The sequence below is a fragment of the Geotrypetes seraphini genome, chromosome 15, assembly GCF_902459505.1.
Source record: "Geotrypetes seraphini chromosome 15, aGeoSer1.1, whole genome shotgun sequence".
NCBI lineage: Eukaryota > Metazoa > Chordata > Amphibia > Gymnophiona > Dermophiidae > Geotrypetes > Geotrypetes seraphini.
This window is the reverse complement of record NC_047098.1, coordinates 35,992,018-36,007,529: the sequence shown is the minus strand read 5'-3', so window position 1 is coordinate 36,007,529 and position 15,512 is coordinate 35,992,018. Positions and strand designations below refer to the sequence as shown.

The 15,512-nt window shown below is 44.6% G+C and overlaps 1 protein-coding gene across 2 annotated transcripts in view; it reads right to left on the bottom strand.

Annotated features, from left to right (window-relative positions):
* ABR (ABR activator of RhoGEF and GTPase) overlaps positions 1 to 15,287 on the bottom strand; it is a 298,588-nt gene extending 283,301 nt beyond the window's left edge. The window contains exons 1-2 of one of the 2 annotated variants that reach the window (XM_033921708.1): positions 14,569 to 15,287; positions 13,645 to 14,529 (exon numbers count right to left, since the gene is read on the bottom strand). In XM_033921708.1, coding sequence (XP_033777599.1) covers positions 13,645 to 14,529; positions 14,569 to 15,085 — 1,402 coding nt within the window. In that variant the 5' untranslated portion in view covers positions 15,086 to 15,287. Of the gene's footprint in view, positions 1 to 13,644 lie in introns of both variants that reach the window. The other variant, XM_033921707.1, reaches the window with a different exon arrangement.
* Positions 15,288 to 15,512: the final 225 nt, after the last annotated feature.

Here is a 15,512-nt window from a genome sequence, read left to right as displayed (position 1 = left end):
TTTGATACCGACATGCATTACCTTACACTTATCCACATTGAACCTCATTTGCCATATCGCTGCCCATTTCTCGAGCGTAGTTATGTCGCATTGCAGATCTTCACAATCCCCCCTGCGTCTTCACTACTCTGAATAATTTTGTATCATCTGCAAATTTAATCACCTCTCTCGTCGTACCCATTTCCAGATCGTTTATGAATATGTTGAAGAGCACGGGCCCAATCACTGAGCCCTGTGGCACCTCATTGGTGACATTCTTCCAGTCCGAGTATTGTCCATTTACCCTCACTCTCTGTTTCCTATCCACTAGCCAGTTTTTAATCCACGTGAGTATTTCACCCTCTATTCCATGGCTCCTAATTTTCCAAAGTAGTCATTCATGCAGAACCTTGTCAAATGCCTTCTGAAAATCCAGATATATAATGTCGACCGGGTCACCCTTGTCCCTCGAAGAAATGCAGCAAGTTTGTCAAGCAAGATCGTCCTTTCCTGAAGCCGTGCTGACTGGTCCTCATCAGATCGGGTCCGTCAAGGTGATCAATGATGCGGTCTTTTATCAGCGCCTCTACCATCTTTCCTAGTACCGAGGTCAGACTCACCGGTCTGTAGTTTCCCAGATCTCCCCTCAAACATTTTTTTGAAGATTGGTGTAACATTTGCCACCTTCCAGTCTTCCGGAATCTTTCCCGATTTGATCGACAGATTGACTATTAGTTGAAGCAGTTCAGCTATAGTCCCTTTCAGTTCCTTAATAACCCCTTGGATGGATGCTGTCCAGTCCCAGGGATTTGTCGCTCTTAAGCCTATCAATCTGCCTTCATACTTCTTCTAGACTGACCGTCAACCTTGTCAGTTTCCCGTCTTCACCTCCAGCGTATAGCCTGTCGGGTTCTGGTATGTTGTGTATATCCTCTTTGGTAAATACAGATGCAAAAAATGTTCAGTTTATCGGCGATGGCTTTGTCCTCCTTTAGCACTCCCTTCATCCCATGATCATCCAACGGTCCCACCACTTCCTTTGCAGGTCGTTTCCCCTTAATATATCAAAAGAAAGGCTTGAAGTTTTTTACCTCCTTGGCTATTTTTTCCTCGTAGTCTCTTTTGGCCCCTTTTACCGCTTTATGGCACCTGTGTTGATGCTATTTGTGCTTTTTCCATTTTTTATCCATTTTTGACCTTTTCCAATCCTTAAATGAAGTCTTCTAGTCTCTGATCACTTCCTTCACCTCATGAGCCACGCTGGTTCCTTGTTCTTTTTCCTCTTGGATCCTTTGTGAAAACATGGTATATATAGATTTTGCGCCTCGGTGACCGTGTCCTTAAAAAGGTACCATGCTTGCTCTAGCGTTTTTACAGTGCTTATCTTCTTCTTGATCTTCTTCCCCACCATGAGTCTCATCCCTTCGTAATTCCCTTTTCAGAAGTTCAGTGCCGTGGCTGTCGTTTCGCCCCTGAATCCATGTCGAAGCGGATCATATTGTGATCACTGGTTCCCAGCGTCCCCTCCACTTCTACATCTTGCGCCTGTCTTCGTAGTCCATTTAGAATTAAGTCCAGAATTGCATTTCCTCTCGTGTAATTCTGGACTTAATTCTAAATAGACTACAAGGACATGGAAAGACACAAATGTATGCGGAAAGGTTGGAGAGAATTCCATGACTCATGCTCCTCCTGCATTCCTCACTTGTTTCTATTAGCTCTGTCTCTTTCAAAGAGAAAGAAGGGGTTAATTTTCTGTCCTGGTCCTGCTGTTGTAGTATTGGCATGTTCTGTGTGTACAGTGTTTCATGATTCTCTTGGTTCAGCCTGACTTTACAGAGGAAGAAGACATGTCAAATCTGTTTGTTCTGTGAGGCAGTGTGTAAACTATAACATTGCGGGAGGGAATATTCTACATTGATTATAAATCTTGATTATATACTAGCAGAATATGAAAGGATCATTTTGCTTTGATTTGAAACAGAATTAGAAAAGGTACAGAGAAGAGTGATAAAAATGATAAAGGGGATGGGACAGCTTTCCATGAGGAAAAGTTAAAATAAAGAGGCTAGGGCTCTTCCGCTTGGAGAAGAAATGGCTGAGGGGAGATATGATAGAGGTCTATAAAATACGGAGTGGAGTGGAAGAGACAGATGTGAATTGCTTGTTTACTCTTTGAAAATACTAGGACTAGAGGGCGTGCGATGAAATTATTAGTTAGTACATTTAAAACAAATCGGATAAACTATTTCTCCACTCAACATATACTTAAACTCTGGAATTTGTTGCCAGAGAATGTAGTAAAAGCAGTTAGCTTAGCAGGGTTTATAAAGGTTTGGGTAAGTTCCCAAAAGAAAATTCCATAAGCCGTTATTAAGATGGGACTTGGGAAAATCTACTGCTTTATTCCTGGGATGTGCAGTATAAAATCTGTTTTACTCTTTTAGGATCTTGTCAGGGACTTGAGACCCGGATTGGCTACAGTTGGAAGCAGGATAGTGGGCTTGATAAACCTTTGATCTGTCCTGGTATGGTGATGCTTATGCTCTGAAGTGTAGCCAGAAATAAATTAAGTTAGTCCATTTGAATACCAAGAAATAAAGGTCAGCAAAAAGTTTTAGGTGAACTAAGAGCAACCACATTTAATCTGAAAGGGGAAATCTGCCCAAGTAATATAGAAAATGTACATTTATTTATCTGTTCTGCCTATCCTCTCAAACAGTAAAGAAAAGAGGGGGAGGAGAGATAGCTTCATATCAGCATTTTTACTGCAGACATGTGCAACAAATTTGATTACAAAGATGGAATGACTCCATTATACAAAGAGGCTTAACAGGTTAGTGCTCTTGCAGCTGGGAGGAGGAAAAATGGGGATGTAGAACATGTTAAAGGGTGATAGTTAACACTTTCAAACACCATAGTACTAGGACTCTAGGGCTCACCCCATGAAACTAACCAATAGCAGATTAAAACATACTTGATATAAGAGAGATTTTTCTTTGGCCTGATGTCAGCAGATATGGTCAAAACTAGTAGAGTAGCTGAATTTAAAAATATGGATAGATTCCCAGGGTACAGTTCTATCAGTGATTATTAATTAAATAGATTTGGATGTCTGTACTCCTGGCTTCTGTGAGAAACATGGAATGGACTTTCCTATTAGGACCTGGCAGGTTCTTCCACATGGCCCCTGCTGAACTCGGTGGACCTTTTTTATTCTGATCCTACCTGACACCTCTCATGTCTCCTTTTGTCTTTATTTGGTGTATCTGGTGACTTGAGCTGGCCTGATCGCTGTTTACTTTATCTGTGTTAATCAGCTGAAGAGGTAGTTTAGAGAGATCTGACAGGTTTGCCTGGGCTTACCTGGCAGAAAGAGGAAGGGAAGTGTCTGCTCCACCTTGTCCTACAACCCGAGTAGGAGGATCTTATAAATGAGTGGGAGAAGAGACGCTCAGTGTATAGCAAGTGTCAACAGCATGGGAAACTAAGTAGGATTTTTACCTGGGAAATTAGCAGGACTAACAAGAATGAATTTGACTGTCTAGCAATTCTGGTCCTGGAGAGCCGGAGCCAGGATATCCACAATGAATATGCATGAGATAGATTTGCATGCACTGCCTCCTTGAGATGCAAATCTATCTCATGCATATTTATTGTGGATATCCTGAAAACCTGTCCTGGCTCCAGCTCTCGAGGACCGGAATTGCCTACCCATGGTCTAGCACAGGGATCTCAAAGTCCCTCCTTGAGGGCCACAATCCAGTCGGGTTTTCAGGATTTCCCCAATGAATATGCATTGAAAGCAGTGCATGCACATAGATCTTATGCATATTCATTGTGGAAATCCTGAAAACCCGACTGGAATGCGGCCCTCAAGGAGGGACTTTGAGACCCCTGGTCTAGCGTGATATCCTTTAAAAAGAAAACAGCACACCTATTCTCACACTTTATTGCACAGGTGTCAAAGTCGGTCCTCGAAGGCCGCAATCCAGTTGGGTTTTCAGGATTTCCCCAATGAATATGCATGAGATCTATTAGCATACAATGAAAGCAGTGCATGCAAATAGATCTCATGCATATTAATTGGGGAAATCCTGAAAACCTGGCAGGATTGCGGCCCTCAAGGACCAACTTTGACACCCCTGCTTTAGTGGGTTGCAACCAAGTGTGAAACAAACATTTTGAGATGCTTCAAAAGCAGACTGATCAAAATCTTCATGCTGTTGGAAAATTATTTCGCTTAGAATCCAAGAAGGATTTCTAGGCTTAATTTTTGTTTTCTGTTTATAATCCAATGTTTTCTTTCCTATCTTTTGCACTGTGGATTAAATGATTAATTCTAATTAAACTTCTACTGCTATACTTTAGGATGCAGTATTTAACAGTCTTATCTGGAAGTAGGGGGAAGGGGAGATGGGAGGTGGGGTAGATTTGGGTCATATGGAAATATATTTTGAAGGAATGATAGAAATATGTACGTAAATATTATAATTGTGAATCTATTTGAAATGAAATCTTTTGATTTATATTATTTCCTTCAATAAAATGTTATAAATTAACAGTCTTATCTGAAGTTAAACTTTGACTAGCATTATGCCAAAACATGAATTCTATGAATCCGTCTAATAGACTAAAGTTGCCATAAATTACTCTGGGGATGGATTTACAAGGTGATGTTAGAGGTGTGGTGTTTACTGCAGTGGACTGAGAACCAGGGAAGCCAGTTAAAGTCTCACTTCTCCCACTGATGTTCCCTGTGACGTTGAGCAAAACCACTTTGCCCTCCATTACCTCAGGTACCAATTTAGACCACAAGCCTTCTGAGACAGGGACCCACGTACTGACCTGAATTATAAATGACAAAAAGCGTCATTTTGAGTTTGAATTGACCTTGCAAAATCAACCAGCTACCGTGTCTTGTTGAAGTGCAAAACTTTCCAAACTTGTCGCGGAAACCCACAGCCAGTCAGGTTTTCAGGATACCTGCAGTGACTATGCAAGAGATACAGTTGCATACAATTGATCTACTACTGGATATTCATTATGGATATTCTGAAAACCTGACTGTCTGTGGAGTCTCTTAGAGAGGCTTGGGAAGCCCCTTATTAGTATGTATTTTCCTTGCTTGGAAGAAAAGGAGAGAGTAAAATCAGGCTGAGTTTCTGCCACAAAGGTGGAATGTTAAGATTTTGTTTCGAGAACAGTGTTTCCTCTGCCTGGGGGCTCCATGGTTAATAGTGAAAAACTGGATTTATCTTTTGGGATCTCCTGGGTACTTCTGACCCAGACAGAGTGCTAGGCTCAGAAGATCTTGATCTGACTCAGCATGGTTTAACTTATGTTCTCATTCTTTATAAGTCGCTGACTGCATGGAATCTGGACCTTGATTATGAGAAATAATGCATAAAGAGGAACAACAGTGTTCCCTCTAAGCGGGCGGGTGTTGTGAGCAAACTTTTTTCACTGTGAGCTAAAAATATCGGGCGCCAGCAAGTTATGAGCCAAATAAATATGTTGTCAAAGTTGCTGATACATGAGGACGAGGTATTCAAAGGAATTTTAGGCCTACACGCTAAATTAAATAACGTTAAATAATATTTTTAAGAACACAGAAATTGTAGGGATGAAATGATATCTTAATAAATGTTTTACAACAAATGTAGTTATGTCTGTTACATCCATATGTGTAAACTGTAAATTAAAAACAGTCCAGAAGACAATACGTTTGATGCTTTCAATTTCTAGACCAGTGTTTTTCAACCTTTTTTGGGCAAAGGCACACTTGTTTCATGAAAAAAATCACGAGGCACACCACCATTAGAAAATGTTAAAAAATTTAACTCTCTGCCTATATTGACTATATATAAAGTAATTCTCTTGAATAGGAATCAAATAAACACAAAGAAAGTATTTTATAATTACTTTATTATGAAATAAAAATTATAAAAATTATAAAATACTTTATTCAGTGCGAAACCTGGGCCTGTTTGGCTGAACACAAAGCTGATATTCTGGCTGGAATGGAAGAAAGACACACACGTAGCTCTTCGTCAACAGCTCTCAGTCTCTCTCTGTATTTGGTTTTTATAGCATACAAAAATAGACAAATATACCCTCCATCCTTTTTATTAAACCACAATAGCAGTTTTTAGCGCAGGGAGCTGCGCTGAATGCCCAGCACTGCTCTTGACGCTCATAGGCTCCCTGCGCTAAAAACCACTATTGCGGTTTAGTAAAAGGGGACCATATTGTAAAATATAGACAGCAGATATAAATTCAGAACTGTGCATAGTAAGTGAAGGGAAGTTTTCATCTCTGGGAATTTACCCAGTTAACTATTAAGTTATTTGGGCAAATTCCTTTGAAAACTGTGGTAATACTGCCTCCACTTTGCTAAATTTAAAATAAAATCATTTTTCCTACCTTGTCTGGTGATTTCTGGTTGCACTTTCTTCTTCTGACTGTGCATCCAATCTTTCTTCCCTTCTATCAGCCTGTATGCTTTCTCTCCTCCACACCTCATTCCCTCCCCCAACTTTTTCTTCCTCTCTCCCTGACCTTTCTTTCTTTTTTTCTGTTTCTCTTCTTTCCTTCTGTTTCCCTGCCTGCCCCCTTTCTTTCTTTCTCCCAGCCTCCTGTCCAGCAGTAACTCTCTTCCCTTCCTCCCCTCCCAGCAGCATCTCTCCGTCTCCCTCTCCAGTAGCAGCTGTCCCTTTTTTTTCCTTGCCCAGCAGCTTCCCAGATTCCTTTCCCTCCTCCCCTCCCAGAAGCATCTCTCCGTCTCCTTCTCCCTCTCCAGTAGCAGCTGTCCCTTTTTTTCCTAGCCCAGCAGCTTCCCAGATTCCTTTCCCTCCTCCCCTCCCAGAAGCATCTCTCCTTCTTCTCCTTATCCAGTAGCAGCTGTCCCTTTTTTTCCTTGCCCAGCAGCTTCCCAGATTCCTTTCCCTCCTCCCCTCCCAGAAGCATCTCTCCTTCTTCTCCTTATCCAGTAGCAGCTGTCCCTTTTTTTCCTTGCCCAGCAGCTTCCCAGATTCCTTTCCCTCCTCCCCTCCCAGAAGCATCTCTCCTTCTTCTCCCTCTCCAGTAGCAGCTGTCCTTTTTTTTCCTGGCCCAGCAGCTTCCCAGATTCCTTTCCCTCCTCCCCTCCCAGATGCATCTCTCCTTCTCCTTCTCCCTCTCCAGTAGCAGCTGTCCCTTTTTTTTCCTGGCCCAGCAGCTTCCCAGATTCCTTTCCCTCCTCCCCTCCCAGAAGCATCTCTCCTTCTTCTCCCTCTCCAGTAGCAGCTGTCCTTTTTTTTCCTGGCCCAGCAGCTTCCCAGATTCCTTTCCCTCCTCCCCTCCCAGATGCATCTCTCCTTCTCCTTCTCCCTCTCCAGTAGCAGCTGTCCCTTTTTTTTCCTGGCCCAGCAGCTTCCCAGATTCCTTTCCCTCCTCCCCTCCCAGAAGCATCTCTCCTTCTCCCTTTCCAGTAGCAGCTGTCCCTTTTTTCCCCTGCCCAGCAGCTTCCCAGACTGATAGTGGTTTTCTCCCCTCCCAGCAGCTCTTCTTACTTCCCAGCGCAGCGATTCATGAAGGCAGCCTCGGGTCCTTTGTTGTGTCGCGCCGCCTCTGAGGAAAGAGGAAGTTGCATCATCAGAGGCAGCCGCGACTCAGCAAAAGCCCCGAGGCTGCCTTCGTGAATCGCTGCGCTGGGAAGTAAAGGAGAGCTGCAGAGAGGGGAGAAAGCCACTGTCGGAGGCTCCCCAAGATCTCTCCGGCCCAGCGCACGCTTCCGATGCTGATCTTGCAGAAGTTCAAATGAGTCAATCTTGCCGGTCCTGCGCTGTGACGAGAAACTTGTGCGCTGCGACCTAATATTTTGTGCGCCAGCGCACACCAGCGCAGCTTAGCGGGAACACTTATGACTGTAATGTCATTTTAGTTTTGGGACCAAGTTAGATTGCAAAATGGCCCTTACTGGAGTGGGTCAACATCTGGAGTGAGAATCTAAGTTATTGTCCGAGGGGGCTGATGAGGGGGATGGTGCCCACATTTATTTACAAAACGCGACAATCAAGCTTCTAAAAAAATCTCTGTGCCCGAGATCCTGTCTCCCAGGCTCTAGTGTCGAATCACTGGCTGCCTGCAGCTACACGTTATGTCTTCAAGGGCCTGATGCTAGCGTTCAAATCCTTGCACAACATGGCGCCGGGTTATGTGACAGCTAGGCTTCCTCTGTACATGCCAAACAGGTCCCTCCACCCCCCCCCCCCCAAGATGAAATACACCTCAAAATGCTCTCTGGTCATGCTCTTCAACTGCCGAACAATGTTCCTACTCCCACATCATACCGAGCCAATAGAATTGACTGCCCCCGAAGATCAGATTCCTTGAAGGACTCCTCAACTTTAGGAAAGCAAGAAAAATATACCTCTTCGTCTAACTCCCCTGCCCACGACCAATGGATTATGAAGAAATGTATTATGTAATTTTGGTTACAGAAAGAATCTCCAAGCTTTTGGTATTGGAGGAACCAGGTGCATCATTTACTTTTGTTTGAAATTTGGGAGGTTTGGCGATCTTCTAGAAGAACTCGTCTTTTTATGGAAGTTTGGGATCCTTATATTCAAAATCTTACACCTAGAGCAAGAAGTTTAATTCTCAATGATTTACACTGAAGTTAGGTTGTCTAAATTACATTCCACATCTTTATTTTATTTCTTTATTTTTGTCATCTTTCATCCAGGGAGGGGGAATTGATTATGGGATGGAGGGGAGGAAAATAGGATGGGAAAGGGGGGGGGGGGGAATAAATGAAACATTTGGAAGGAGGGGGTGGGGGAGAGGGAAGGATGAAGGAATGGGGAGGGCCGGGATAGGGAAGGGGTGATAGGGGGGATTATAGATTATTATATAAAATGTTTGGAGGAATTATAGAATTTTATAGACTATATGGATTAGAATTTTAACATTTGTGAAATCATTTGTAAGGAATATATTTCTGTATAATATATTTGTATTTTTGCTTTATTCTTTCAATAAAATGTTTGAACATGAAATGTATATTGGTACCAGAACCTGGTATGTGTCACATAAGGAAAACTTGTATTGCAAAATCTTGCACTGTAACTATGGCAAATCCAACCTGAAACTGTCTAAGGGCTCCTTTACAAAGGTGTGTTAGGGCCTTAACCTTTTCCTATTGTGTTTCCCGGATGACGGGACATTCCAAAAATGTCGTTGCCATAGTGGATATGGATCTGTATGGACTAATAAAGAGTCAGGAACACAAAATATTTGAATTTACAGACTTATGACTGGACAATAGCCGTAAATGATAAACGGTGAATAATACAAAATTTTGCTAAAATAATTACGATTGGAACCAGCGTAACGTAAAATTTATTATGATAGGAAAAGGTTAACGCGCGGAATAGCGTGCGCTAAAATGCCACGTGCACTAGCCGCTACTGCCGCCTCTTGAGCAGGTGGCAGTTTTTTGGGTACCACGCGCTATAGTGCGCGTTAATCCGGTGCATGCGCTCTACATGCTAGCGCACCTTTGTAAAAGGAGCCCTGTGTCAACACTGTGGGCTCCTTTTACGAAGCCGCCTTAGCGGCTTTATCGCACGCACCTTTTTAGTGCGCGCTAACCCCCACGCTAGCCGAAAAATTACCGCCTGCTCAAGAGGAGGTGGTAGCGGCTAGCGTGGCCGGCAAATTAGCGCGTGCTATTAAACCGCTAACGCGACTTCGTAAAAGGAGCCCGGTAAAGATAACTGTATGGCAAATTGTAACCTGTTAACTGTATTTTATTATGTTAGTATTAGACCCCTAGTATGTGTCCAAGTTAGGATGAAAACTTATATCGTAAACTTGTAGTGAAATTATTGCGACTACCTTCTTCCCTTTTTTTTTTTCATCTCGATGTAATTATGTCCCCATTACCCCCTGTTTCATGTCAGTTTCAGATCGTCTGTGCAATCCCCTATTTTTAAATACAACTATTTTTAATTTTTTTTTTATACATATTGATTCTTTTTTTTTTTTTATAAATCTTTATTGATTTTTAAACTTTGACAATGCAATACAATTATCTGAACATAAATATTTCATAAAATGCATTATTAAACATACAATTTATACTTAGAAAATCATTTTCTCCCCCCCTTACCAAATTACTACAATAAGACAAATTATGTAATTATAATATTAAAATTAAGTATTCTAATAAACAAAATATCTTTCCCTCCCCCCTCCCTCCCCTGGATGTGTAAGGAATTCTACCAACCTTTAAAAAAAAATAAAAATAAATAAATACATTACAATTATTATGATGTTACAAATATAGTCAATGGACTCCACACTCTAGTAAATGTACTGCTAAACCCCAAACACTCTGCATTAATTTTTTCATATTTATATGTGGTACAAACATTTGTCCACCAAAACGTGTAATTTAGTCTGTCATACCTCTTCCAATTATGTGTAATTCTATTGTAAACAGTTTAGATACTTTGGATAGACAGTATATCAAGTAACTAATCAACTTGAAACTTGGCAAATCCAGTGCAAATCGTAACCTGTTAACTGTACGATTATGTATGTTGAACCTGTAACCCATTCTGAGCTCTTTAGGGAAAATGGGATTGAAAAGGAATTAAATAAATAAATATCTAAAGGAAAGGGAACTTAGAACAGAGTACCATGCTTTATATAAGTTCACCAGCCCCTGTGAACCTTCACATTTTAAAACTAGCAACAGTTAGAGACCGCAGAATAGGGGGAACCACGGGTGCCATAGCACCCCCAAAATTTTGCTACCCTTCCTCTCTACCCATGATGCCTTGCTTCTCTTACCTCTGTTCTTATTAAGATGGTCAACTTTATTAAATCGTTTTACTCTTAGATGTAAAATCCACAAAGATATATGTGCTATATACTATGAGTGGAAATAACACTTGTATTAGCTTAATACATATTTCAAATTGAAAGCCTCAGTTAGAACACTAGGGAGAGTCAGATGACTGTAGCGGCTCTGGGAGTTCCTTGATAAAGCATTCGTGAAACATGTTGGGCTCCATATCTCCCAGGTCGTGGTTAAAGAAAGCATAAGCTAAGTTTATAAATTTAATATTACAGTACTTATTTCTAAATAATATGCTAAATGCATTTTGAATCAAGAAAGCCGGTGAGGATTCATCACCCAATAACTTTCAGCTAAACTACTAATGTAGCGGAGGAGGGGGTGTAACTGAGGCTTTCGATTTGAAATATGTATTAAGCTAATACACGTGTTATTTCCACTCATAGTATATAGCACATATTTCTTCTCTTACCTTGCATCTGTGCATGCTTAAGGCTGCCAGCTGCTTCTGTCCACTCTAAAGCAGAAAGTTCAGGGGAAAAGACAGGAGCCAGTCTTGAGCATCTGTGGCCTTGTCTCCAACATAGTTTTTACAGCTGCCACCCCAGGAGAGCATGGAAAGAAAATAAATACTTCATGGACACATCAGGGAAGAGAAATGCAGAATATAGGGGGGGGGGGGCAGCATTTGAATTATGGACACCATAGGCAGAGGGGGAAGTAAGGATACAGATGCTAGAGAGAGAAGAGGGAGGGCAGGGGAGGAGAGGAGAGGAGAGGAGAGGGGTGCTGGAGACCATAGAAGGAAGAGAGGGAATACAGGAGAGAGATGCTGCAGATTATGGAGTAGGTGGAATGCTAGAAACTACAGGCAGGGGTGGGAAAAGGGAAGGAGAGATGCAGAATTAGGAAGAGGAGAGAAGTGCTGGAGATCATAAGGGAAGGAGAGAGATGGCATAGACCATGGGGGGTTGAAAGGGAGGGAAGGAGAATGATGCTGGATAAAATGAGGGAAAGGGAGTAAGGAAAGAGAAAAATGATTGATATCATAGGAGGGGAGGAGTTGAAAGGAAGAGAGGGGAGGAGAGATATATTGGATGCCATAGGAGGAAGGAAGGGTATGGAAGGGCTGGGGGTGGAGCTTGGGCACCCCCAAACAAAAAAGTGAAATTACAGTAAACAAAATGACTATCCATTTTCTTATAGACCTATTCTGACCAGCATTTTGAGTCCATTTCAGCAGTACAACACTGAGAGTAAGTCATGAACCTTGCGAGTTACTTGGAGAAAGGAACCACATACTATCTAGTGGTAAAGCACCCGTTTCTTAATCTTATTATTTCTGAAATTTGAAGGCGAGTTGTTAAAGGAATGCCAGATCAACTACTACCAAAGGTTTCCACAGAGAACGCCATAATGACCCTTTGTATTCCTTGGAACTGAAAAGTTACAGGTACTAATGATATTCTTCTAGTATCTCCATTATCCCATTACTCAAGTGCTGCGTCCCTATGATGTCCTAATGCATCGCCTGCTACTTTGATTAAAACATTTCTAATGACATTGCTTTCCAAAGAGACTAAAGCAATGCAATTCTGAACAGAAGCCAGATGTCTGAACTCATCAAAGATTTCTCGGATTCAGCAGCAACAGCTACCATTTCAGCATAGAAGAGGTATGAATAAAGAATGCTCTAGAGTCTTTCCTTGGTACCTTAATCGGGCCTATTTCTCTGGCATACAATCCTACCTGACGAAGTACTGGTTATGCATAGCAGGGAAAGAGGGGGAGGCAAGGTGGGGTCCTGAAAACTAATGAAGTTTCCAAAGAGCTTGGGCAGGAATGCAGCATAATTAACTTGTTATGAAAGGAAGTTACAATAACATGACTGTGTGAGGAAGAGTTAAGAGCCAACCTGACTGAAGAAAAAAGTGTGAAGTAAAGTACTTTATAAGAGTCTCCTGACCCCCCCCCCCCGCCTTCCCCTTGCCTAGAGAAATGGAGAGGGAGGAAAGTCAAGGGTAGTGGGCAAATTATGTGCTCTTCACCTCTATAGCAGCCCTGGTACCTTTATTTTGAAAATTTAAGTTCTTCAGAGAAAGGGATCCATTCCCAGACTTTTTGATCTCTCCACCTCTTTGGGAAAGGTATAGGGCAGGGGTAGGCAATTCCGGTCCTCGAGAGCCAGAGCCAGGTCAGGTTTTCAGGATATCCACAATAAATATGCATGAGATAGATTTGCATCTCAAGGAGGCAGTGCGTGCAAATCCATCTCGTCCATATTCATTGTGGAGATCCTGAAAACCTGACCTGGCTCCGGCTCTCGAGGACCGGAATTGCCTACCCCTGGTGTAGGGTACTAGCATTGCTTTCTTAACAAATTGCACTGGGGTCCCCAGGCCTGACCAATCACAGACTGTCAGAATCCGATTCCCTCGACAACATAAGAACATAAGAAGTTGCCTCCGCTGAGGCAGACCAGAGGTCCATCTCGCCCAGCGGTCCGCTCTCGCGGCGGCCCATCAGGCCCACTGCCTGAACAGTGGTCTCTGACTAATTTTACAAATTACCTCTAATCCTATCCCTCTAACCTTACCTCTACCCTTATCTGTACCCCTCAATCCCTTTGTCCTCCAGGTACCTGTCCAGACCCTCCTTGAAGCCCTATAGCGTGCTTATGCCTATCACATCCTCCGGTAGCGTGTTCCATGTATCCACCACCCTCTGAGAGACGAATGAAAAGGAGGAAGGAACCAAAGGATCACCAGGATCAAAAGGAAGGGGCAGAGCTCCCTTAGGGGTACATAGAGACTCACCTAATGACGAGATCTCATCCTGATCTGAGCTGTTGTCGCCATCGCTGCACCTCTCTGGGGAGCTGCCGCCAGGGGAGTTCAGGTTGTAGGAGTCCCTAAAGGGCACGTGCAAGAGCTGTTTCAGTCTCCACTGGAAGCGGGCCTGGAGGGGCTCCTCAGGCAGCACTGGGGAGTAGCGACCCTCTTTCTCCTCCCCACCGGAGTCCAGATCTCGGCTGCGGTGCCGCTTGCCTCTGGCTCCAGGGACTGGCAGCCATCTGTGAGGGCTCCCTGCCCGCTGCTGCCATCTGCCAGGCTCCTCCCTGCGCTGTGGCAGCCTGGGCATAAGTGGTTTCCCCTGCACAGAGAGCTCATTCACATCCACATCTTCGTAGTCATGATCACTGCCATCCCCAGAGGGCTCTGGACCTCCCTTGGACAGGTGGAATTCTAGGTTCACATAGTGAGGGTGGAGCTTCTCCACAGGGGGCGCTGGGTGCCTCTCTGCCATTGCTGAGTCTCCTGGGCATGGTACATGAGACCCCTGCTCCTCAGGTGCTCCCACCCCATGTTCCTGTAGATCTAAATCTCTCTGCTCCCCACTTTGTGTCTCCTGCAGACTTGAAATTCCCTGCTGTGGATCTGGGTCTCTCTGCTTCTTGGTCTCAGTATCCTGCAAATCTGAGGCTCTCTGCTCCCTGGACTGGGCCTTCTCCAGATGTGAGGCTCCCTGGCGCCCAATTTGGGTCTTCAGAGTACATGAGGCTTTCTGCTGCCCTGTTGTAGTCTCCTGCGGATCTGGGACACACTGTTGGATCTCCTGCAGATTTGGGTCTTTCTGCTGCTCGGTCTCCGTTTCCTGCAGATCTGTGCCTCTGAACTCCTTAATCTGGGTCTCTGGGTCTCCTTGCTGCCCGGTCTTTGTTGCCTGGGGGGTTGGTTCTCCCTGCTGCCCGGTCTCTGCTAGCTGGGGGTTTGGGACTCTCTCCTCTCCCGTCTCTCTCTCCTGAGGCTCTGGGTCTCTCTGCAGTCCAGTGTCTGTTTCCTGCGGATCTGGGTCTCTCTCCTCCTTAATCTGCGGATCTGGGGCTTTCTGCTGCTCCCCATTCTGGCTCTCCTGCAGATCTGGGGTTCCGGGGCATCCAGGAGCTTCAGTGAGCGCCACCCCCCAATCCCCGGGAGTCTCTCGCTCTGTCTCTTCCGGAGCCTTCGACACCCCGGTACTTGCCTTTCCCGGATCCCCGGCTTCGTCCCCGCAGCGCTTCTCCCGGGCCAGGACGGTCTGCAGATAGACGACTTTGAACTTCTCCTCGGCCAGCTCTCGCTGCAGACTCCGCAGGCTGCCCTTGCACCGCTCCAGCTCCGCTTCCATGTCCCGCACGGAGAGCAGCCGCATGGCCGGAGCCTCCTCGCCCGGGAACTCCGCGCGCCAGTGCTGGGCGAACTCCTCCGGGTCCCACATGCCGCTCCGCGCCGGGCACCGCCGGATGGGGATCCCTCCGCCAGCCCCGACACCCGCCGAAAACTTTTCTCTCTCTCTCTCTTCCGCTTTCGAGCCCGAGCTTTCTTTTTTTTGCTTTTGGGGCTGGTTCCTCTGACATCATCGGGCCTCTCCCTCTACAGAGGGAGGGCCAGGTGGGGAGTTTTGCCGGGCTGCAAGCTGCTCCCCCCCCTCCAACCTGTTCACCTCCTACGATCATGCAATCCGATCTCCCAGCAGCAGCAGGATGCGGGCTGAGGGGGGGAGGGGCGGGGAGCACCGCATGCCCACCTACCTAGGCACACCCTTCGACTCAGCTAATCCCACCCATCGGAGTCCAGGGCTAGGAAAAAAGTGTGCCCAGCAGCCCACCTCCAACGCCTCATCGTCCACCCAGCACAAGGATCTA